General features: G+C 37.9%; 1 protein-coding gene across 2 annotated transcripts in view; it reads left to right on the top strand.

Annotated features, from left to right (window-relative positions):
• Positions 1-25,399, top strand: part of LOC150089225 (uncharacterized) — an 820,044-nt gene that overhangs the window by 787,311 nt on the left and 7,334 nt on the right. For both annotated transcript variants that reach the window (XM_090390383.1, XM_090390382.1), the window contains exon 6: positions 2,566-2,685. In XM_090390383.1, the coding sequence (XP_090246509.1) occupies positions 2,566-2,685 (120 nt within the window). The remainder of the gene's footprint in view (positions 1-2,565; positions 2,686-25,399) is intronic.

Genomic DNA, 25,399 nt, shown 5'->3' on the forward strand with positions numbered 1-25,399 from the left:
TTCGTCTGTGGGGGGTGGAATTTGTTGTGGTACTTTCTCTATTTATTTATTTATAGTATTATATTTATTATCCCCCTATTCACCCCTCCCACTTTAACACCTGACTTGTTTGATTCTCAGAAAATCCTAGACTCAAAGGGGGTCACAATATTATAAGTATTCCTCCTCTGGACTGGCTGATGTTTAGAATGCCAGTCAAACTCATATGTGTTGAATATAACAATATTTATTGGCATTTTGTATATATATATCATTGTGTTTCTTCATGTTGTTCTACATAGGTTCCTGTAGGTCCAGGTATTTATTACCTCTCACAACACACAATCCGTCTCTTTACTCCTCAACAGTCCATGTAAGTCAATAAACAACTATCAGCCAATGAACAGACAAATATAATTCACTAAGTGTCCCATTCTCAAAATTATTAGGAAATACATATATTCAATCAGGAACCTCTCCTTCGACCTCAGGTCAAACAGTCAACAATAATCAACTAAAATTAATTAGTTACCTTCCCGTTCAATTAATCTACAATTCCTTATTTAGTGCTAGACACTCATTTAATTGTCTACCTGTTTAATCAATTTCTACCCAAATAAGATATACTCACAATAAATCAAAATTCACAATGATTCAAGGTTCAACTTTTACTTCCACACTAGTTAGTAATCTATTACCCAATTGATAACCATTCTTAGTTACTTATTTGATCATTTCTTTCTAATCTAATATTAAGACAGAACTTTACTTCCAACTACAGATTAACTTACACTTTAATTGCATTACTCTTATTCCCTCTACTAATTTGAATTATCTCTCTTTATGTATTACAATTGTACATATATATATATATATTTATTTATTACTTTGGCATTCTCTCCTAAAATTTATAGCGTTCTTCTAGAGTCCTTTCCATTACTAAGTTAGGTTTTTTTTTTTTTTTTAGTACTTATTCTAGCACTTACGCAATTGGCTGGGCATTTCTCCCTGCTCGGTCTCTCTTCCTATCTGCTCGAGGCGTGGACTGGAAGGCGAAAGGTTGCTCATCCGGGGAACACAGCAATCTATCCGAGGTTTTCCCTAACGTGGGTACAGCACTGCTGGAGTTAATACAGGATTCTATCTCCTTTCTTGGTCTGCGTTGCGTCTCTGGACTGAGATAACTTCCGGGTCGGCCAGTCGCTCAACAGCTCAATTGAGTAATTTGCTTCTAGGACTCTCTGTGGGCGTTTCTCCATTTCTTTCTCCGTAGACTGCATTAGCTTCTTCAAGGGAACATTCTTTCCAACTCTAGAATTTCACAAAGTTCTTACCACAAAATTCTCCCACTACAACTTCCATCTCTCCCAGGACTGCAGCCACCACCCAAATTTCACCACGACTCTCTCCCGTATACCCCCACAAACCTCTCTCTCTCTTGGTTCCCTTCAAAATTCCCTCCGCTTTTCCCTCTGGCCAATCGCTGACATCCACATCCCTTCCCTCGTGATTCCCATTCGTCTCCTCTCCTCTTCCGTGGGCGTGTCTTCCATCCTTTATGCGAGAACTTCCGTTTATCCAGCAATTTCTGGAACTTTCTAGAAGGTAAACGGAAGTTCCGGTCAGCTAAGAAGTTTCCAGATCTTCCTTGTGACCTCACACCCCCACCCACTACTACGTCGCCCTGCACCTGCCATTAGATGCACCATGAAATTTTTAAGAGTGCACTTCCGTACTCAGTGCCCTTTCTATTGAGTACTGCCCCTTTCTTAAGTGGGATTTGTTTCGGTCTATATCAATTAACGACTCACTTAAGGAATCCTTTACAAACGAGAGATATAACTAAAGCTGGGAGTGTCTGGAATAAACTTTCAAATTCCATTGTTTCCTAACACACGGTATTTGAACTGAAAGCTGACTGTTTAAACTACAATTAACTCCCCCAATATTTAATAAAAAAAACTTTATTAAATATTTGTAAGGATGGGTCCTTACACGTCATTCAGTTTCAAGTTAACGACGTGAAAATATGAATTAACATTTAGGAATGGGGTGTAAAGTGCTTACTTTTAGTAAACAGTTACCTAAATTCATTTAACTGTTTTCTTTCAGCCCATCTGCTTATTCCTAGTGAAAAATGCGTACAATTCAACACACATATATATAAAAAAACTGCACTATCTTACTTCGTACACAAGCAAAACACGTGAGGTTTTTGTGCGCCCCCTCTCGCTCCTCACCATTCTGTTTATTATCCTTCTGTTTTAAAAGTATTTAGTGTTAATTATAAATGCCGTACTTTTAATTTCAAATGAAACAGGTGGAATGGTAATCGAAATGTGGGCAAAGCAAACTGATTTTCCTACACAAGCCTCACTTCATAATTTAATCTCCTAGGATTAAAGTGAATCCTAATGGATTCACCTCTGGAAAACCATAGATTAATAACAGTAAAATGAGATGCGAGTTACTTTTGGGTTATATTATTTGTTAATGTACAGTATGGAAATCCCTTTATATGTGTCTTTTATATGGAAATATCTACAAAGTATGAAGAAGTAATTAAACTATTTTTCTCCTCTTTAGATGGTATCACGGTTCCATAAGCAGGCTAGATGCTGAAAATCTTTTGAGAGTTCTAAAAGAAGGAAGCTATCTAGTGAGAAACAGTGAGAGTTCCAAGCAGGATTATTCTCTGTCCCTCAAGTAAGTACATTTTCAAAAAGAAAGCCGCTTAACTTGGTTTCCAACGTGTGAAATTTTTATCACCTCTTGCTAAAACAGTGTTAACATAAAGGTAATGAGACTTCTCAGTCATGTATAGGTTGCGAGTCAGAGCCTACGCTACGAATTAGTGGTCAGTTTCGCCTTAACAACCACAATGAATAACTTGTCTGACAGGCAGCAAATGCCAGTGATCAACTGCCTTTCTTCTAATCAGTGACTGCAAATTAAGAACAGCAGAAATTGGATCTTCGAGGTTTATAACTTGGACCTTTAGCCCATCATGTGGTGGAGAGTCTCTTTTTGGACATATCTAAAGCCTTTTGTGTTCGACAGTGGTTCGTGAACATACCTTCTCAGTATCTGTAGATAATCCCTCTGAATAGCATAATTATGAAAAAATTCCTAAAAAAGTAGATGTTATTGCACATATCTTTCGACGAAGCGCTCATATTCATCAAGCACACGACGTGGATCGTGAATTCTCCAAAACACACTTATGTCGAGTGACATAAGTGTTTTGGAGTATTGGCTCTTGAGATGGTTTAACTGAGCAGATGATTATCTCTTCACTATCTCAAGGGCCATTCACTGCTCAAATTTATATACTGCACCCTAAATGCAGCAGATAATCAACAAGAAGATACAAAATCCCGCAGGTATAATAGACGCACTAGCACTGGAATATATTGCTAAATCTCGTACCACAGTTGGACGCAGTGGTGGAGCAAATCCCCCACTAGCACAACCGTCAATTATTTCGGGGGCCTTAGAAGATTCTTCACGGAAAATACAATAGAAATGTTTAACTCCCTACAGATAGAAACAGAAAAGCTCTACGAGGTTGCAGCGTACTGTAAAGTATTTATAAGAATACTGTAAAAGAGCTTTCCTATTGAAAGATCTCTTACAGAACCAGCATGTAAGATTTTCTATCATCTGCAAAATATTTATGAAAGTTTTAGGGCAAATGTGAAAAGCCACTGTTCCCAAGACCATCGTGCAGAACATTCTCCAAACAGAAATAGACTGTGACAGCTTAACAAAAGTGAACTGTCACAGAATAAAAGTATGCTTCAAATATTATGAACTCAAAAGTTCCATCTTTAAAGAAAATGTCAGCAAATGGTAAACTATTGACTATGCATTCGTTAACAGTTTGTAAATATATTCTTAACGCAATTTTCCTATTTTTAATGTTTATGTAAATAAAACTTTAATGTCTGTATTATTATTATTTTTGTATTATTTATATTGTTTTGGGAGGAGCCTACATGTTCACGGTGTAACCCAATGTGCTGGTGACACCTCATAACCCCAAAATGTAAATAGCCTTCCCAGAGGGGTTCCTTTTGTGGAAATAAACAGATAATAATAATTAATAGTATTCTCCAAATGGCGGCAAGTTTCGATAATTTATTTTCAAGAGTGCATTTGAAGAACGCTCATCTCAGTTTGTGCTGATATAGGCAGACCCCTGCCTATTGAAGCCTATTGGTTTTTGAAGCAAATTACTTGGGTCGTATTGTGCAGTTTCATATAATTCGTGTGTTATGACTGTACAGGTGTGTTCACAGAGCGATCTGCATGTTATTCTGGCTGAAAAATCCGAAATAACTCGATAAGAAAACACTGCTCTGTCGTTTGGGGTTGGCTAACAGTACCAGCTGAACCGGCCTTTAAAAATCTGCCTCCAGACTTTGTATCGATTTCTAATTAAATGCACTCGTTTTAACCAGAACTTGGCGATATTACGCTTTCTCCATCACAGTAAACAGTTTTTAATTGGGTTGAAATATGCGGTATTGTTAGTATTAAAGGGGCATAACGATGCAAGGAAGCGAAATTATTCTGCATCTGCAGAAAAAAAAAATAATAATACTCATATGTTTACCATCTCCGAATTGACTATACAATTTTTGCGTACTCTCCTCCTCGACAAAATTTGCAGCTTATTCCAACAGTCCACAATGCGCTGCTGGAAGGTAAATTTTATAAGATATAATCCACAGTTCCATAAGATTTTATAGTTGTCCACTTGTTCTTGTTTCGCTCACTAGTGAGAATATTTCTCCTTCATTCGTTTTACTAAATCCTCTCAGCGCCTTATACACTTCAATCAAATCCCCCCCTCCTGATAAAGTGTCTAGTTGCTGAGCTGTGCAGACCACATCTTCTAAGAGGGATAATGCTTAAGCGCTTTTCACCAATCTAGTCGCGCCCTTCTTTGCATCTTCTCCAGCAGTTCTATATTTCTTTTCTAGATGCGCTCTCTAGACCTGGATACTATACTCCAAGTGTGGTTGTTCCGTCGTCGTATAGAGAAGGATAATGACCTCATTTTCTCTACTTGTTCTGCTAAATCATAAACAGAACACCATGTGTCATTCTCGCTGACGGCTTACAGTGCATGTTGAACTTTGTCTTTATTTATCGTAATCCCTAAATCTTTCTCGTCAAATGCATCCTTTAAGTCTTCTCCCCTAATCTATAAACTAATCCTGAGTTTCTGTTCCCAAAGTGTAATAGTTTGTATGTAGTAGCATTAAACGTTGCCATTTTTCAGGCCACACTTTCAGTCGGGCCAAATCCTTTTTTTGAGACAGCATAACACAGATTGAATGGTCTTATCAAATGCGCGTATTAAAGTACCCTCCAGTTTGATACGATGGCCTTCGAATTAATCAGCAGAGTGCTGAAATTTGGCATAGTCTCTTAAAATTTCCACATTTTTAACCATTTTTTCCATCACATTTTCGTCGACATCTCGCGAACTGCAAGAAATGCACAATTGTGGGTGAAAGAAAGTTTCTTGGAGGCAGGATGTAAAAATGTTCCCTTGCAAGAAAACCTAACAGTGAGGGGTTCATTTATAAATTTACGAACACCTACGAAGTGAGGGGGGTTTCAAATAATGATGCCCGAAACACCAAATTAATGCTGCTTTTTTAAAGAAAATAATCTAATGGCTCTAATATATCCTCTCGTGCAAAGCAACCATATCGCGCCAGTTGTTAGGGGCTTTGCCAAATACTGTACCTGGACAGCTCTCTAACTTGTCTTGCCCTTGAACCCGACTGAAAGTATCATAAAATATTTCGACTACACTATTTGTTTAACCCGGTCTTGAAATCGGCCCAATTTTTTTTCTTTCTGATTCATTCTTAGAGACTGTTCATCGTGTTCCCACTGACACCTCTTCCCTCTCGCTCCGCCAAGAATAATAAATTCATTTATCGTTCAGCTCCATCTAACCAGATGTTGCTCCCGATTATGCAACACGAAACGAAATTTAAAAGCATCCGCATTTTACGACGCGCTCCCGTAATCACAGTGGTATTAATAAGCCAATGTACTCCCTGCAGTCCGCCATGCTTTCAGACGATATCAAGATCGTGGACTTACTTTCCTACCTCCCCCCTCCAGTCTTTATGTTATTACGAGATTTTATGGCAGGGCTGTGCTCGTCCATACCGTTTTTCTTCCGAAATGCAGTTTAAATTGGAAATTACCCCCAATAATGAATTTTATATCCTAATTAATGTCGTACGTAGCGAGGTAATAGTTGCTAATTAACAACGTATTGCCGACCTGCAAAATGTTACGACCTATAGCTGCCATTATATCGAATGATAAAGCTGTTGGACATGATGCACGTGGACCACGGCTCAGAACAACAGGCACACAAGTGAACAGTGACGCAGCGAGCCTGCCAAAAGCATATCCTATAAATAACGATGCTGATGTTTTCCAGACTTCTTATTAACGTTCCATTCTCACTTCGAGACCTCTGGAACTGAGGTCTGGTAGGCATACTTGCAAGTACCAAAACATATGCTCCATATTTGAAATGTGTGCTTGTGAGATTAACTTCATTTAAATATCAATAAGCAGGAGAATGAGAATGTTCGATACGTTCTCTACCATCCTTTCGAATTTCAAGAATGGGGGAACAATTTCTAGTTTATTATTAAGAGACCGCCCTCATATGAGACAAAGGCGGCGTTGCCCATAAAATATCGATTTCTTTGTAGGTACACTAGATTGAATCTCCAATTAGTGCAATACAAACCAATCAATGTATTTTATTTCAAAGTGGTCAAATCTGAAATCACTCACTAAGGTCTAAATAATTGTTTAATAAAACCATTAAATATTTCCATAAAGAACACGCTAGTTAAATCCAAGAAGTCATTGAAAACAAACGGGCTACTATATGTACCATCAGTTTCTTTAATCATTTCGAAGTTGTGCGAAGAGATTGTTACAAATCGCGTAACTCAACTCATATTGTGGTGTCGAGAATAAATTAGTTTTTATTAATATCGTGGTGCAGTTCTTAATTCAACCAGTATAACTGATGGATGTACCACGAAAAAGAAGTTTCATTTAAGAAAATAATTATAGATATGGAAACGTCACTAATTGGAGATGCTGGTTCCAGGCAAAGTTCAGTTGGTGACGTCAGCAACGGAATGAAGGAATCTAGTTCTCCGTTAGATTAGGATCTCGGTTATTCGCTGGTCCGGGATGTTTTTCGCCCCGTACTTCCACTGGTGCATGCAGGTAATGAGCGAAAATAGCCGTAATCAGTCCCAACGCACCTGGATTATGAACGAAGTTGGAAGTGAAGCTAGGATGTGACATCTAATGAAGATAACTGTATGCGCATGAAGGCTGGATTGACGTTGAACAGCGACGATATCCGGAACTATTCTGTAGATGACGGGGTTATTAAATTAGATGAGGGCAAATGTGTAGAATTAAGTGGCTCTCTGGTCCTATACTGGAGAAGATTAATTAATGTAGGGGCTGGAGGGCTCCCGTGTTCCAGTTGATGTCTCCTTAGGTTTGTCTAACATTTCAGTTTTGTTAATGAATCGTTCTGATGATGGAATGCAAAAGACAAAGGTGAAATCAGTAAGAGTGGTCGAGCTCCCAACTGCAAGCTGAGATTTTTATATCCTGGCTCACTACACATTGCTCCCTGAATGGGGATTTTGGAGGGGAATGAGAACTGATGGCCAATATATTTGGGCATATTTGCATGGCGACTAGAACACTGTCCATTTGGGAGAGATCTCATCATGACAAAGCATAGAGTGTTCTTTCAGTTCTATTGATGAAATTAATCTGCGGATAAAATACTTGCTGTTCATACAAGCGAGTATTTTGACAAAGTTCGCGGTTTATGATATGGCCATCGATTGTTTGGAGGATCTTCAACTTCTATCTAGTTTTGTTCATATTCCTTATATGGGTGAGAATCATTTCGTTAAAAAAAAATATTGTGGAGCAGCTTGGAGCTATCAGCACAAATGCGCAACTCAGCATTTACTACTAAATTAAATGTAACTACTGAAACCATACTTTAAGCAACTCTAACCGCAATTGAAAACATGGGGGAGGCAACAAATAAATTGGTAACCACTGTTATATACATTACCCAAACAAAAATTATTCGGACACGATTACGTTTGAAAAAATTAAGTTTTAAAGAATAATCAGTTATAGCCTCTCTGATGGCATTGATCCTCCGTGGAACACATTCGGCCAGCTCCTTCTAGCAGGAATTCAGGTTCCCGTCCCGTTCCTCTTTCAGTACAATCGCTAGTTCATCTGTAAAAGAGGGTCATATTGACCGATTCCTAATCCAGCGTCCCATTTCCTTCCAATGTTGTTCGATCGGATTTATGTCTGGAATTAGGCAGGCCATAGGAAATGTTGGGCATCATATACCTCAAACCAGGATTTTGCATTGCTCTCTGCATGTAATGAAACATTGCCGTGCTGGAACAGGGAAGGCCCACTTTCACAGAACTGCGAGAGTGTGGCTTCATGGAATTTTCTAAGCTGTCAATATACAGTTCGGCACCTTTTTCTTTTTGTCTTCCTGACCGTTTGTGCACACCTAACATCGCTCTCATTCCTTCGTCTTTTTAATAATTCGGCTGCGGTTTACTTTTTAAACGTATGGCTTTTGGCCGCAATGGGAAATTACTGATAGGGTGTTCGACGGTTAAGCTCCTTTGCAACTCCGTAAGCGGCTTAGGCCGATTCATTCTGCAACATATCTGCTATTTCTTGCTCATTTCTACATCTGCTCGTGATTTGTGATCAGTAAACCGGGTAGGGGAGTCAAACACCTTTGACAAGGTAGTACCTCTTTATTGCGTCAGTGTATAGTATAATGTGCAGTATCCCTGACGATTTGCCATATTTCTCTTTATAACAACGTGCGTAATTACGAGTATAAAATAAATTAATTACTAGCGAGAATCAGCTACTAGTATTTTGCTACAGAACGAACATTCGTTGCCCATTGAGTACATAACCACGAATCCACATCATCACTGAGACGGCATAATTTTAGTTGTTTGTTTGTTATTTTGGATTTTAGGAGCATTACCAACTAAGGCCATATTGCTCCGGGATATGCGGTGGTCATTCCCTGACCTTTCCGCATCCTCCGTATTTGGTGGTCACGAGCTCGAACCCCGGTCTAATCAAGAAGCGTGTGCTACGCACTGCTGCTCCTTCCCACCTGGCTACGGAGGCGCCCAATTTTAGCAAAGTATGTAGACGATTGCTGGTAACGGTCGGGCCTTTTCAGTCGGAGTTGTAGTTAGCTGATCTTAAGGAAAGGAGAGTGGAATTTTTCCTGGTACAGTTGATCCGTGAACACACTTATAAAAACATAATACATTTCAATCCATAAGAATTGGTAAACTGGGGCCTGAGTATTCGATGAGCCAAAAATTTTCCCAGAATAAGTTAGCATTATAAAGTTTTGATATCATAAAAACGGGTCATGGTCTGGGAAAATATCATCAGCTACTGCTACAATGTACCACACGTATGGTTATTGGAAGATAGTTGTGGCAGAAACATATCAAGCAACAAAGGGAACGATAACACCCGTTAGTGTTCTGTTTGTTGGCCAAAGGCTCATCAGAATTAAATAATTATGTACACAACGAATAAAAAGTAAATTTTAAAAAATGTAACGTTATTATGATTCCTTACATAATCCAATATTAACTATATTTACATGCTACTTCACGTAAGGTTATATTTACAATATATATATATATATATATATATATATATATATATATATATATATAGAGAGAGAGAGAGAGAGAGAGAGAGAGAGAGAGAGAGAGAGAGAGATATGCGCTCTTATTTAAAGACGCGTGGATATGGTGAGACTTTACCCCACAGAACTTTAGCAAAAGAGTTTTGTTGTAGCACAGGAGAGCTTGGCAGATGGTGTGAAGAGGAGCACGGACTTGTTCTTATTGGCTTCTGTGATTCGAGCGAGCTGCTAAGACCTTTTTCCTATAAGTTGTATTAGTGCAGAACTTATTCAAGTCGGCGTCGAGGTGCTGTGCTTCCCTTAGCATTTGATTTGGGAGAAAACGATCTGAGATATGAAGTCTCTGATGCTTCGCCCAAAGCATCGGGGTCGACCGAAGTTCTGGCTTGGGTATTCGCCAGTAACACGAATCCCAAGTGTACGGTGTTGAGATTTGGTCTGTGACCATCTTTAACTGTGGCTACCAGTCGCTGTACTTCAATGATATCAGGTAATCGCTACATCCCCAGTGAAGTAGCTAAGGTTGTAGTTTTGTCCTGCAGTGGGCTTTCCAGTTAGCCCATTTAAGGAGCCAGAATTCTTCTGCGAGGATTGACTTCTTCGTTGTAGTAGCTGCTGATGCGCCACACTTCAGGAGTGGAGTATAAATTACTGTCTTAATGAATTTCTTAATTATATGAAGATCCTTGGCAGAGATTGATTGCTGTTTAGCATCCCATCGAAGAGAGGTTGCTCTGGACGTGAGCTTGTCGACATGAGCATAGAATGGAATTTTTTAGGTCAAATACTATTCCCAAATCTGCGTGGGTAGAAGTGGCAAATATTACAGCTCCCTCAAATGTTGGGGCTATTTTTGTAGGGGTAGGTTTGAGGAAAAACACCATTAGTTTTGTTTTTTGAGGATGTCAGCCTCTAGGTAACTTATTCCAACAATTTATAACTCGCTGGCTGAAATAAAATTTTCTGCAATCCAGTCTAAACATCTCGCCCCGCAACTTGAAATTATGGCCCCTAGTTCTAGAATCATTTATAACCGTGAAAATTTCGTCCTCGTTCATTTTACTTATGCCTCTCAGAGCCTTAAACACCTCAATGAAATCTGCTCTAAGGTGCCTAGTTTCCAAGCTCTGCAACCCACACATTCGAAATCGTTCCTCAAATGGACTCTCATTTGTCGAGTTACCGTCTTTGGACCCTTTCAAGAAACACAATATCTTTCTTTAGGTGCGGTCTCCATATCTGAACTCAGTGTTCCAAGTGTGGTCTTACAATAGCCTTGTATATAATGGGATTATGACGTCCTTATCTCTATCAGCAAATGTTCGATAAATCATTGATAGGACACCATGGGCCTTCCTCAACCTGTCTACAATGCTCGGAGAACTTCGTCTCTGGCGTATCGTAACACCCAAGTCCCTTTTCTCCACTACCAGCTTTAGTTCAAATCCACCAAGTATATAAGTTATTTCGGGTTACTGTTCCTCAGGTGTGTAATACCTTACACTTTGCTGGATTAAAGCATAGCTGCCATTTTTCTGACAATCCCTGAAGTCTATCTAGATCATTCTGCTTGGCGGTGATCATTAACTACTGTACTGATCTTTACATCATCTACAAATTTAGACATCATGCCCTCTATCCCTTAATCGATGTCATTTATGAAAATCAAAAACAACAGTGGTCCTAATATTAATCCTTGGGGAACCCTATTTCTTACATCAACCCAAACTGAGGAACAATCGTTTATCACAACCCTCTGCCTCCTGCTCTTAAGCCATCCAGCTATCCACTAAGGATTTTCCATGTGATTCCAACCTCTTCCAGCTTATAAAGGCTCATGTGGGACTGAGACAAATGCTTTGCTGAAATCCAAATAAACACTGTCGAAATTATTCCCTAAGTCCAGCTCTTGAGTTACCCTGTCAAAACAGCTAACCAGATTAGTTAAACGAGGCGCAGTATAGCCATAGCAGCTAATGCGCCAATAATTTTAAAGTGGCTGATCACGGACTTGGCCCAATGAGAGCTGCTTTAGTCACATATCCCACTTTTAGAGAAATAAAGTTACCTCGTTTACCTGCTCAATCCAAGCAACTTGGTGTCTGTTAAAATTCAAACAGCCGTAGCTCTGTAACATTCAGAGGCCACATATTTAAATAAACTTTTTTTCATTGTTTTCAGGTCCTGAAACTATTCTGAAAGCACGCCCACATATGATGAAACACCTCGTATATATTAATTTATTTGTTATATTAATATATGTAACATTTTCCAATAATAAATAATTGTAACGTAATTTGTATTCACTTATTTAAGCAATTATCTAATTCAGAATTGCGGATGCGTTCCATTGTCAAGTTCCAAAAATTATTTTGCACACAGGCGCAAAAATATCTCGATGTTTGCCTGGTCATGTCTCAAACGAAAACCACTGCGAGAGATTTTAGTTGTCAGCCTGTATACCCAAAACAACCCCAGGGGCTCACATCTAGTGAGTATGGACTTGGAAAATCCAGGGTCCTGAGCTGGATATCATCATCATCCTCTTTCTTGGTGATCGATCTCTCTCTCTCTCTCTCTCTCAGGGTAACTGGGGAATTTTTTTTTGCTGGTGCAGCATAAGCCCCAGGCTTCCTTGCATCATATGGCTAATAATAATAATGTAGACATGCAGCATTGTCACTCAAGAGTACAGCAACTAAGTCACTGGAATAAACTGCCTTTAACAGTGGTGGAGGCAGAGAGTTTGGTGAAATTCAAAAGCAGAATTGGATTGCTACTTTTTGGAGACGGGTAAGGCATTATGAGTGATATAGATTTTTTCCCTTTTTGAAAATTTGCTTTAAGAAACCTTGCTGTTGAGCCTTGGTTTGTTTTTTGTCTAGCATAAATTTGTTTTAAATTCCCCTTTATATTGCGTATAAAAGTTTTCAACAGCGGTGGCACGACCGCTCTTGCGATTGTACTGCCATCTGGTATGCAAAATTAGTACTAAACACTTAGAAAACATCAACTTTTTATATTCAGTATATAAATAATACGAAATATGAAAGATTAATGAACCAGTAGTATTCATGGAACCATAACTGAGAGAGAGGGTGAAGAAGTTACAAGTTATTTACATTATATTTGAATTTCTGAAGACTTCGATTTTCATATGGATGAAGGTTGTTCGAGGGAAAAGAAGTAAATGAGAGTAACCGAAGAGGCAGAAAAATTAGTTTGGTGAGGCTTGAAGGTGCGCAACACGCAAAGGGGCGTTCGTTGGTTACCATGCGTGTTCTTACAAGCATATTTCCTGTTAGAACCTGAAAGATAGTCTATTGCTACTTAACAGTGTTTACTTTTACTATGGAAAAATAGTGTACTGACAACAAAGGAAAGCCTTGCATAATATTTGATCAAAACTAGTGGGACTATGTCCCACGGCTTTTGGTTGGATAGATTATAAGGGATTTCTGTACCATGCTCATCAGACTTAGGAATAGAAATACACGTTGGCTCTACATAAAAGGAACGTTGCAAGTGTACACGCAATTGATCAGTAAAGATTCATTTGCTGTAAAACCCCTGGAATCTGCTTACCGTTGTGGGTGAAGCCACAACCCTTCAGATAAAAGATTTGCTGAATATAATCGTGGACCTGGAGATGTAATAATTAGGGGCTATGAGGTCCAGTTTTCTTCTATGTGACGATGGTATAGAAGATTCAATTTTAATATTTAGCTCATAAAAGAAGTGAAGCTCTAGCGAGTGTTCATTGATGAAACTTTAAAGAGTTATTGGAAGCAATTTACACACGAGTATTCAATTTCATAGAGATTTCGAAGTTTTCCATGAAACGAATGTCGTAACTATCAGATATGTTATTTAAAAAAAAAAGCCGTAATCTTGTCAACTTTTGTTTCCTGCAATTAAAACCCCTGTCTGTAATATAGTGTATTCATTGTCTAATGGCACCAGTGGGTTCCCCCCTTTTCCGGGTATTTTTCATTGAGGGTGAAGACAGTAACTCTGTCAAGAGCAGAGATTTAAAAGTATATGGATGTTGTGGTGTTTAATGTCATGTGACCATTGTTCTTCTGGCCTATTAGCCGCTGGGCCCCAGCGTTGTAACTAAACGGGGAGGTTAACCACGAATACCCTGTTGCGAGTTTTACTCTGGCAGGTCCTGCCACCTAATTTCCTGAGATTTCAGTGGCTAGGACCTAAAAAAATAAAATAAAAATGAAGAGACGCTGTATATAAGGGATTATACGCTGAAAGGCAGGAGAAAATCCTAAAAGGTCGGGCTTCCTATCAACTTATATTTCGCTATGTAAGTTGATAGGAAGGGGAGGGAAGAAACGATAGAGTCAATGCATTTGGCGAAAAGTTCAAGGTACTGAATTAGTCAACGATTACACCATTCTAAAATCAGATTTGGCATACCTTCTTGCAGAAGACTTGGATGACGCTTTGTAATGTATGATAGAATTACTCCTCCAAGAATTTTCTTCTGGCGCATTGTTATTTTATGGGAGAATAACTAGGAATCTCCCCAATTACCAGAGAAAAGTGGAACGTTTCTGGAGAGAGACACAGGACAAGTAATGCTGTAGAGAGTTGGAGATAGAGCATATTTAAACACGAAAGGAAAACGAAGAAAGAATTACATTAAACGTGACGAAAGAATAAATAAAACACTGGCATAGCACGAACAAGAGCATGTCTGTCGATGCTTGCTTATATTCAAAAGTTAGAGTGATCAATATAAATTTGCGTATAATGCATACCTAATATTAAAAAATAACATTAATTAATTTACACAGCGCCTACATTTCAGGCGTGTTAGTAAATAGTAATAATTAATAATTTATATATATATACAAAAAAGGGGCAAAAGCAATGTTTTGTGCGCCAACCGAGAATATTTTGTTTATATATATGTATTTATGTTTTTCCTTTCAGTTTGAGTAGTTGACCCCGGATGAAGTCACCCAAACTGTAGACATACAATGATAAGTTTTTGTATATTATCTTAGGTATTTGTATTCTTTAACAATCTAATCTTGCAAAATATTCGATTTATTTTTCGCCTATGCGTTCTCCATAGCTTTATTTAGGTATGTCTTCCCTTTTTTTCGCCAAATACTAATACATATATTGTAACAAATAATACTATGCAGGCAACCCCTGTATAAAGGTATTTTTGAGCATTTGTGCGGAGAAAACCTTGCTATTATGTTGGATGCAATTTTTCAACATTTCCATTCTTTTTTTTTTCTTTTTCTTTTTTTTTTTTTTTTTTTTTTTGTGAATCCCCGTTGTTGACTCGCTAGTCGTTATGCAAAAAAAAAAATTGGGAAATTCCCGTTTTTATTTTTTTCGGAAATTCCCGTGTTAGGTTCTGTGCTATTGAACTTGTGCTTGTTTGAGACTACAAAAAAAAAAAAAAAAAAAAAGAAGAAATTGTGACTTCGAAGCATTACTAAACTTTGTTCTTAAGAACTGTATTGGAATAATTTCTTTGTTGTGAATCAAATTCCAGCCCTAAATTACGCCTAAGGAACTAAGGCATAATTTGGGTAACTGCCGATTTATTAAAGAATAGTTTCTAAATTGTTTTGTGTCGGCTGTGGAAAACTGTTTAAAGCGGTAAAATCTAGTAAAAGTTTTATTACTATTGGATAACGCACCAGGCCATCCAAAAGATTTAAGTCATCCAAAATGTTGAAGTACTTTTCCTACAACCTATTACAACTTTCTTTAATTCAGCCATTAGATCAAGGCATTATATCTACCGTTAAAACTCATTACATCAGAAAATTTACAATGGATTTTGGAAAAAAATTATTCCGAATCTATTGAAGTGATGGAGGCATGGAAACATTTCTCAATTGTGAACCATATCGGAATCATAACTTTATCGCTGAAAGAAATAAAACCGTGCTGGAAAAATGTATGGCCAGAGTCAGCTCATTCAGGAAATATGGTCGAACCGGCAGAAAACGGAATCGGTGCGATAGTAGATATTGCTAAGTTGGTAAGAGGGGAGGGTTTTGATGATATAACTACTGAAGTCCTTTAAGAATTACTGGTAGAAAAGAGGCTGGCGAAGAGGATATGGTGGAAACGGCATCGGAGGTAAACCAAATTCAGAGGATGATAGCGCAGATTAAAATTCTGAAGTTACAAATTTTACACTAAAAAGCATACGGGAAGCATAAACTTAGCCGAGCAATTAGAATCTTATTTTCTGAATGGAGATCCTTTCACTGAGAGGAACACAAATTTCAAAAGGAAGCTTCAAAAATGCTTAGCTCCATACCATTCAATATACAAAGCTCTATCAAGCAAACGCAAACCAACCCAGGTTACTGATTTTTTTTTAAGGTTACTAGCTTTTGGAACGTAACTCCCCTTTTTGTACTGGTTCTTAGTCACGTATAACACGGTTTCGCACTACACAAGATATTATAGGAACTTAACTACCGTGTTAAATGGGATTACCTGTATATATAACTGAAACCCTGATAAATAAACACGTGTTTATTTATCAGGGTTGCAGGTATGAACACGTTATGCTGTTACTCAAATAGCGCTCTATTTCATGAAATGGTAGATGTACTTAATGAGTGGCCACTCAGTGTATACGGACAAAGAAATAGTAATTACTCTATTTCTGTTGGTCCACTTTTAATGACATTTTGGACAGCCCAGCAGACCTTTGTAAAACATCTCTATATAAAATTCTAAATTCAAAAATCAAGGAACAAACATAAAAACGCGAAATACATTTTTGAATATAAATAAAAATGAAACCAAATATTTATGTTTTAAGAAATAAAACTGACTCAGAGATTCCCAAGCTGTTATACATTGCGCCCCCGTTAAAATATTTCATCAATCCTCTCCCCACCTTCCAGAAGTGTAGATAAACAGATTTTACATAAAATTCCTAAAAGTATCGGGGCTCTCCGAGTTGAATCCAACGGTAGTCAACCAAGAAAAGGATTACAAAAAAATAGAGTCCGTATTTCATTAACCAAAAAAGTGCTTCACACACAAAAGAACACAAGAATCACACTCCTAATGAGGACAGTTCCCACATTTATTGACGTGTCATTTTTGGCTATTCATAAACTCCTTTGCGCGTTGACATTACAGGAAGACCTTTGTTTTAATCATAATCTAATAGTTTTTGACTTTTAAGTTTTTTTTGTTTGCTACTTACGTTTCGAGCAACAAACATGTAATATTTTCAAACATCAGCAATGCAGAAATGCTTCAGGTCACGATTTCACGTAAAATGAGACTTGGAAATGACTCTAACAAGTGATTTGTGAAAGCTCAAGTTTAAAGAAAGAGTCTTTTTCTCTTCCATGAAACAAATAACTCTGCGTGCTCTTTTTTCCAAGAAAATTTCGCAGCAGTGTAATTGATACGTGGGTCCAAAATTTTTCTTTCCACGATGTTTTCATTTTCAGGCCCCCATAACAAGCGGAAATACGTAAACAGCCAAATTTCACAGGTGACTTCCCCACATTCTTCACATGCTTTTGAGAAAACCCCTACGGACCCACGCAGTGACTAATAAACTGCAGACCTACTTAGCGAGGAAGAAACTCTTGCGATTTAGCTGCAGGAAAGAGGAAGAAGTTTCTAACAAAGAAATGGAAAGAAAACATTACCAGCAACACCAGAATAGTGTTTCTATCTGTACAAATGATTTTTCTTTCTTCCTTTATTTTTTTCTCTTTTTTCTTTTCCGGAATAAAGGATTTCTTTTTTATTTCTACATAAGAGCTACTTTCTACAGAAAGAGAAAATTGTCGTTTCAGATCAGTTCACCCCCCTTTCTATTTCTTTGATTAGAGTTGTTTTTTCATTAGCAGACTGCCAGTAAATAACCTGTTCTGGTGTCAGTAAAAGCAATTAGTTCCAACTCTTATCTTTGTTTTATTTCGTCGTTCCTTCACCCTTAGTTTTCAGTTAACATTAAGAACTTCTTGTACCCATGATTTTATTTTATATCCTCAACTGAACAATATAACTGGGAACTTCTGAGGGGAGCGGTACGCTAATTAATCGTTGTGGTCTGATCTTTGTATTTACACTGCAAATGAGCTATCCTCTCCCTAGACGTGCTTTCTTTTCAGGATAAAATAATGAAGCTAGAGTGAGTTCAGGTTCTCTGGAATATTTATAATGAAGTACCGAGAGATGCCATTTCTAATATTATCAACAGTATCAGCAGCTGAATTTTTTTTAACGGTTTCTAACAATTTTTTTTGAAGAGTTAAGTTTTTTTTTTACTTCAAGAAGTTTCATAATATAACAGGTTTCACCTATTAGTTTCAAGTAGGTAGATCCGCCATGATTTGATCACTTGTTAAATAAACGTCCGCTTCATATCATGTCAGATGACCTGAGCTTTCTTGGAAACTTTTTAAGGGTTACTTTCATGCTACTGATATGTGTTTGCAAATTCTTTCTTCAGTTACCTTAAGCTGAACCGACACTTATCTGGGAATTGAAGGAAAATACGAGTATACCGTACGACAAAGCAGAAAGGGCTGACGTAGCCGAGTGGTCAGGGGCGCGAGTGCAGTAGCACACGCTCTTTGAGTGGACCGGGGTTCAAGTCTGTGACTACTAAATACGATTAACATTTGTATTAATTGACTTATTGTAAACTCCACTGACCTGGTGGTCATGCCGGAGTATAAACAAGTACATTTTAACTCCTGGCCATGTCGCCGTGATGAGAATTGTTGTTTCTAGTACTTGTACCGTACTTAGCAGCAATAAAAGAAGTTTATAAAGTAGCTATAGCAACATGTAGACACATATAGTATCTTATATAGGGCGGCACCTGAAATTCAGTTCAACTCAGTCTTAGTACTGTGTTGAATACAGAACTCTGTAAAACGCCAGGAATTTATGTAATGTTGTTTATACAGAGTGTGTGTGTGTGTTGTTTCTGGATACCGACCAAGAAGGTTGTCACCTGGAAAGCCTGTCCAGTGTCCGTCTACACCACTGGGAGGTGGGCCACAACTACGCATGTACTGTGGCAGACTTCGACTAACTCATACTGAATGCCCAAAACGAGTTTCGGATCATTCAAAGAGAGAGAAATTCCACGCCCACTGGTAGAGTGCAAGACTGGTGGGTGGTACGATCCCGTACCTAGGAAGCCCGAACACAGGAACAAGCAAAATCCCTCCTCGAGCGAACGGCAAGAGGCCAAAAAAAAAAAAAAAAAAAAAATCCTGTACCCACAGACAGTTGTGAAAATCCTGTGGGTGCCACAGCATTCCTGTGTCAGTGAGGTCCAATCAAAGGTACCAATCACAAGAGTGAAAAAGCGGGAGGGGGGGGGGGGGGGTAATAACAAAACAGGTAAAATAAAATAAATTAAAGTAGGAATAGGATAGGAAAAATAAATAAATAAATAAAAATGAATGTATATATAAGAAAAAAAAATAATAATAATAATACCGCGCTTACAGGGAGAAACCAGTGGGTGGCAGCAATCCCGTAACAGGTCACCGAAATCCTGGGTACCAGCAAAAAAAGAGTTCGATGTAATTATTTGCCTGTGCAATTGTAGTTACGTAATTTCCCCACCCACTTGTACCGCGTGACCCACGTCCCTCTTCTCCAATTGGCTACCCCACCCACACCACGCTGCATTCTCAAGGTTGAATAAATATCACTACGTAATTATTTACCTGCGTTTACATAGGTCACTCAAGAAAAGGGCTTTTGCTTCGGGTTCCATAATGCATTTTTTACAAAGGATACAAAAAATGCAAAGAGAGAATCAGTAGCCGCCTGCGCAATGCAACTGTTCTTGATAAATCAACCAATCTTAAGGTTTTAAAAATATAAATTGTTCATCTTTACCAGTATACTACCACTCACAGAAATCAGCATGGATGGACTGCATTATTCAAAATGTTTCATGTTATCTTCTGTAAAAAAACACTTGAAACAAATACACTTACCAGCCAGAAAACGCTATTTTATTTCTGAATAACACTCCTCCACTTCTCAATTGTGATGAACTTAAAGAAAGGGATAAAGGCTACGTTTTTACTACCAAATGTACACCCTTAATCCAGCCTATGGATCCAACGGGTTTTTGAATGTAAAGAACAACAAAGTTTTTCAGTTCAATTTTGGAAAAAATATGAGACACGAATGCAGGTCTTATACACGTAGAATCGTTAAAGTCATTTTCAAGACGTGTTTACAAAATGGCACTAGCGTGGAACGAAATTCAAAGTTCAGCATTTACGAAATCTCGGAGAAAACTTTGACCCGAGGTTGACAACACTAATTGAAGTCCCGAACTACAAGAAGATAATGAAGAACAAAGTCTAACTGATTTCGGGTAAATTGAAGATGCCAACGATTTACAGCAAGAAGACAACAATGTATTCAATGAATGGTTTTTCAGTAAGTCGGTGACAATTTGTTAGAAGATGGTATTGTGGACGATGCAGATCATACACACCGCGATGGAAACTTGGATCTAAATATAAAGAGATTGGGTCGAATTCGAACCAAAACTTTCTGATGGGGGTAGACAAAAATGCCCTAGATACAGCTGTACATTATATTGACTAAACAGTCAGATTCAACAGTCAGTGATGTGATGTTTATAAAAAAGATGAGGGAGACTATGCTGAAAACGTCACATAATGAAAATTAGTGATTTTATGTAAATGAATGTTTTAAATGAGTATGAAATTATTCAGGTACTAACGTAGTTTTCTTAGTGATTCCCCACTTCAGCTAACTTTTTCGATTAACCGACCAACTACTGGTCCCGATGACGCCGGATAAGCGAGCCACTTGTATTTTTATTATTTATTTATTTATTTATTTATTGAATCATTCGTTTTCTGCTCCGAGTAACCCTTGCGGATTTTAAACGAGTATATTTGCTGAGACTGCTCAATTGTGTAGATAGTTAGGAATTATACAATGGGGTGGGGGAAATAAAAACCATTTTAGGGCAAAAGTGGAACACTATTTTGTACGATGAGCAAACTAGTAGCCAAAATATTAATTTTTGGCTACTGGAAGTTACACTTACAAAAAATGCTTTTCGAGTTCTCTTTGTGCAAATACAGATAGAAGAGCTAAATTTATGAAAATTATTTCAGCACTAATTGTGGAAATAATGAGGCTAAGAGCACATAAGACATGCATAGTTTTTCTTTTTTATTTTGAACTTTTAAATAATTAAAGGATGTTAAAATATACTGAATATAAAATCGTTTTATTGAATATAAAATACGTTCTCCACACGTACCACAGGTGGAGAACGTATACCCGAAATTTTAGGGCATAGGTTCTCATTTTCTTCAAAATCTATCTTTCAGGACCTAAAAGACTTTGTCAGCAGACATAACTGCGTGTTTTTCTCTCGTTTACTACATAGACCTGACCATTCTATATTCAAACACATTTTCACGATTGAAAATGGCTACTATTATTTATTTGGAATACTCGTGTTCGTGCGCCGATTGTTTTCCTTAAACGTGGAACTTTAAAAGAATGTGCGTGGACAGAATCACTCAACAGTTCTGGATACGAAAGAGTTCTTTTGAGAAAAGAATGTGGCCCCGACCCAGTAATTTTCAAGAAAGAATGCGAAGCCATGCTGCAGGAAAGGTTAAAAATGCGAACTCCACAGCATTTGGGTGTACGAACATGAATTCTTGAGTAGCAGCAACACTTCCTTTTATGCATTGAAAATGAATGAGATACTCATGTGGTGCAGTGTGTACACATCCACTATTCATATACTGAAAAAAGGACATTACGTGGAGTTTTACTGAATTAAGAGGCAAATACGCCAGTTTTGCTATTCTTTTTGATATCAGTAAGTTCAGTATTTGTGGTATGAGTCAGATTCCTATTTGGTCTTAAAATTGGTAAGTTCATCTGAAGTTATTTCATATGAGTTTAAAAATATGTTGAAACGATTTAATCAGTCTGCATCCACCGTAACCTCTGTAATAGGAAAATTTTGGCCTCTGCTTCCTTACGAATTTGCAAAAATATGATCGTAGGTAAACAAAGTTTTCTCTTTCTGGAATCCAGACGATAGCAATAGAAACTAATCCCCACTCAGCAAATATCGACGAGCCAACCAATCTTCTAACCTTCAAATGTAAGCACTGGATAATAGCTCTGCCAGTTTTGTCAATGTTAAATATGGAATTATACGGAAACGTTCTTTCATGACAATTCAATATTTCGATGTTGCCAGTTATAAAGGACACAGTTTCTTTGTACAACATACAAGAAATAGCATTTATTGAGATTCGTAAGTCCATCACATTCGTTTGATGAGAGGTTTGAGAAAGCCTTTGCTGGACTTCTTGGGTGATTCTTTAATAGCTCTCGGCGAGGTTTTTCCAGGATAAAATGACTAACTGTTCTAAGACCTCGTCTTAAAAATACTTGATCTCTCGGTTCGATTTTCAGTTCTGGCTTCACCAGTGACGTGTTTCAGTTCTGGACTGATCAGATCACATTATTAGGGTTTTTCGGAATAATAAGCCTGATCCTACTAATTGTTGATACTGTTAATATTTTATAGCGTGAGTAATTCTGTACTTATGAGAATTCATCAAACGGATCATACATGTACTTTGGTCACTCATGTTTCTATGAGTATTATCACAGCTAGCCAACACGGAACAGGGGCAAAACAGTCGTCAATTTGATTTGGCTTTCTGTTCAAAAGCCATATCAAATTGAAGGGATCTATTAGACCACTTCTCGTTTAAGAAGGACAATAAATGCAGAATGTATACTGAGTGGCCACTTCCTTAGGTACATGTACAAATTTCATGAATGGAGTGCTTCTTTAGTAACGGCATCACATGTTCGTACCATGCAATATAAGGCAAGTGGGCAGATACGTAGGGATGCTGTATGTGCACAACTCAGTGCAAGAACAGGCAAACGAAAGGTGGACAAGACTTTGAAAGTGGCACGAGTATGTCGGAAACTACAAACCATATGTGGTTTTCAAGTATGGCTATCTCGGGCGTATTGAGACTGGTCCAATTACCAAACAACATCTAGTCAACCGTGATCCAGTGGTGGAAAACTTCGTTGATGCGACAGCCCAACAAACACTTGTGCAGGGTAACATAAAGGCTGCAGTCAGTCAAATAACAACGCAGAAAAACAATGGTTACTGCAAAACTTATTTCAGAATCACAACACGTCATACCTATCACGGATGGAATATTGCAGACGACCACCGAATCGGAGTGCATTCCTGCCAGCAAAAAACAAGAAGGTACGGTTATTGTGGGCTCAGAAACACAAAAATTGGGCAGTGGAGGATTTGAAAAAACGCTGACTAGTCTGACGAATCGCAGTTTATGCTATTGCACCCTGATGACAGGACCAAAATATGGTGAAAACCAGAAAGTGGCAGAATGGATCCATGGACTCATCCTTTCAGGTGTTAACAATGCAGGCTGGTAGTAGAAGTGTAATGGTGAGGGAGTGTTTTCGCGGTGCACACTGGGCACTTTAATACAAGTGGAGCAATAGTTGAATTCCATCAGTTGTATGGAAATATTTTTGACTAGGCACATCCCTTCATGGTTGCAGTGTATCAATTTGCAAAGGAATTCTTCCAACAGAATAATACGCCTTGTCACAAGGACAGAATTGCACAGAACTGGTTCAGGAAGATTAGAATGAATGAGGTGTAACGAGCTCTTCGGAGAAGAGATCCGCAACCATTTAATTTGCAACAATTCGGGAAGCTATTTGAGTCAACATAAACCACCATCCCTGTCTGTGGCATGCTTTGGACATTTCACTGAATTTATGTCGAGAGAAATCCGGGCTGAGGGCTAAAAGGGGACCTACTCGCTATTAGGTAAATGTACCTAATAAAGGGACCACTCATATGATGTGTTACTTGTGGATTTTTTTATTTTTGTAATGTGAAATTTGTAACATTTTTTCTTTAGAAATATCCAGTTATTTCGAACTGAATATTTCTATACCCAATATTTCGATTATTTTCATTAAGTTCATAAATTAAAATTTAAAGTTGGGAGGGAGAAGGAGAGGATACTGTCTTCGCCAGAACTGAGGAAAAATTTTCCTTGTCTCTTTCGGCTTCGTTACACCTGTTTTCAATTTAAAATTATGAGGAAGATGTGTAATTTATTACGTCTTTCTTTCTGCTTCCTGATCTTAGTCATTATTAGCAGCCAGCTATCATTAAAGGGATGGTATAAAAGAAAATCTGTTTACCCATGCCAGTTTTTCCCCTCCAGAGTTAGTTACCTTTAGTAGTTTAATACGACTTTAGTACCATTAAAAGTTTCAAAACCTGTTTCCTGTGGTGGTTTTATGGTAATTGGAAATGACATTTACTGCATTCGTGAACAGTAATATCTTACAAAACCAATGGGGGAAAAACTTTCAAGAAATACGCATGCTGTAAAAGGCGTGATCTCTTCGATGTAGAGAATTTCTGAATAAATAAAGACTGTAATACAAGCAGGACAATAAGATGATAAAGTGTAAAAATGCGCCAAGAGTCGCTACAATATTATAATAATTGCGCTCGCATAATCCCTTCATCCTCCATGTGCCATACATGCCTCCCAAGCTATTGTCCACTTTTCAATAACGCGATACATGACTGTTAGAGTAATAAAAATTAATGGATATCCGTACATATTACTTCTTCTTGGTCTTGATATATTGCTCAGGAATAGCGACATTTAATAAGTGATCCTTGTACGACGTGTATTCTTAGTTTCCCCAAGCGTCCCATCCTGCTTCTCTAGTTTTTAATAAAGGAGGTTGGCTTTTGATGAAATTCTTCATCCTCCCCTGGCATCGATGCTGTTGTTATTTTCTTTCTCTATCTTTACCACAACTTTGGTAATCCCTACAACATGGCCACGACATGTTAGGGTCAGGTTCTCTTCAAATTCAGTATCCCTCTTCCCCCCCTTTTAAAGTATAGTAAGAAGATTGGGATTTTGAGTAAAAGGGACTTAGTGCGCGTGGTTCTACTACGCTCGCTTTTCTTTCTTTCCTCCTTTTTTTTAATCAAGAAATAAACATTGGAAACAACCTTTAAAATCTGCCACTTAATATGCGAACTCCTTGGAGACGGTTTGATTGAGCACACCATAAAACATGGCCATTGTCAAGTATCCCATATAAAAAGCACACAGCGAGAAGTGAATAATGATGTGCGCTGCTCCTCAAGGAAACATTTCTATGGGAAAATGTCGAGACACGAAGGAAGTTTTAGACTGATTTTGGTATTCTTTTATCTAGTAGTTTTAGGTAAATCTCTTGTTGAAGGCCTTTAAAATTAAACTGATACGTCAAACTCTTCGCTAAGCTCCTTTATAAGTATCGACTACATAGGATGGCGTGCGTGCATGCGTGCCTGTCTTGGTTGGAAATGCAGTAAAGTTTGATAAAAACTACACTTCTGGTTACATATTACTAAGACGGTGTAATTTATAATCTAATAAGAAAGAAACAGAGGTAGTTCCTTCGGTCTTTTAATAATCGCGTTAACTTTGCAGG

Source organism: Mastigoproctus giganteus, chromosome 2 (genome assembly GCF_048544385.1).
Source record: "Mastigoproctus giganteus isolate SK-2022 chromosome 2, ASM4854438v1, whole genome shotgun sequence".
NCBI lineage: Eukaryota > Metazoa > Arthropoda > Arachnida > Uropygi > Thelyphonidae > Mastigoproctus > Mastigoproctus giganteus.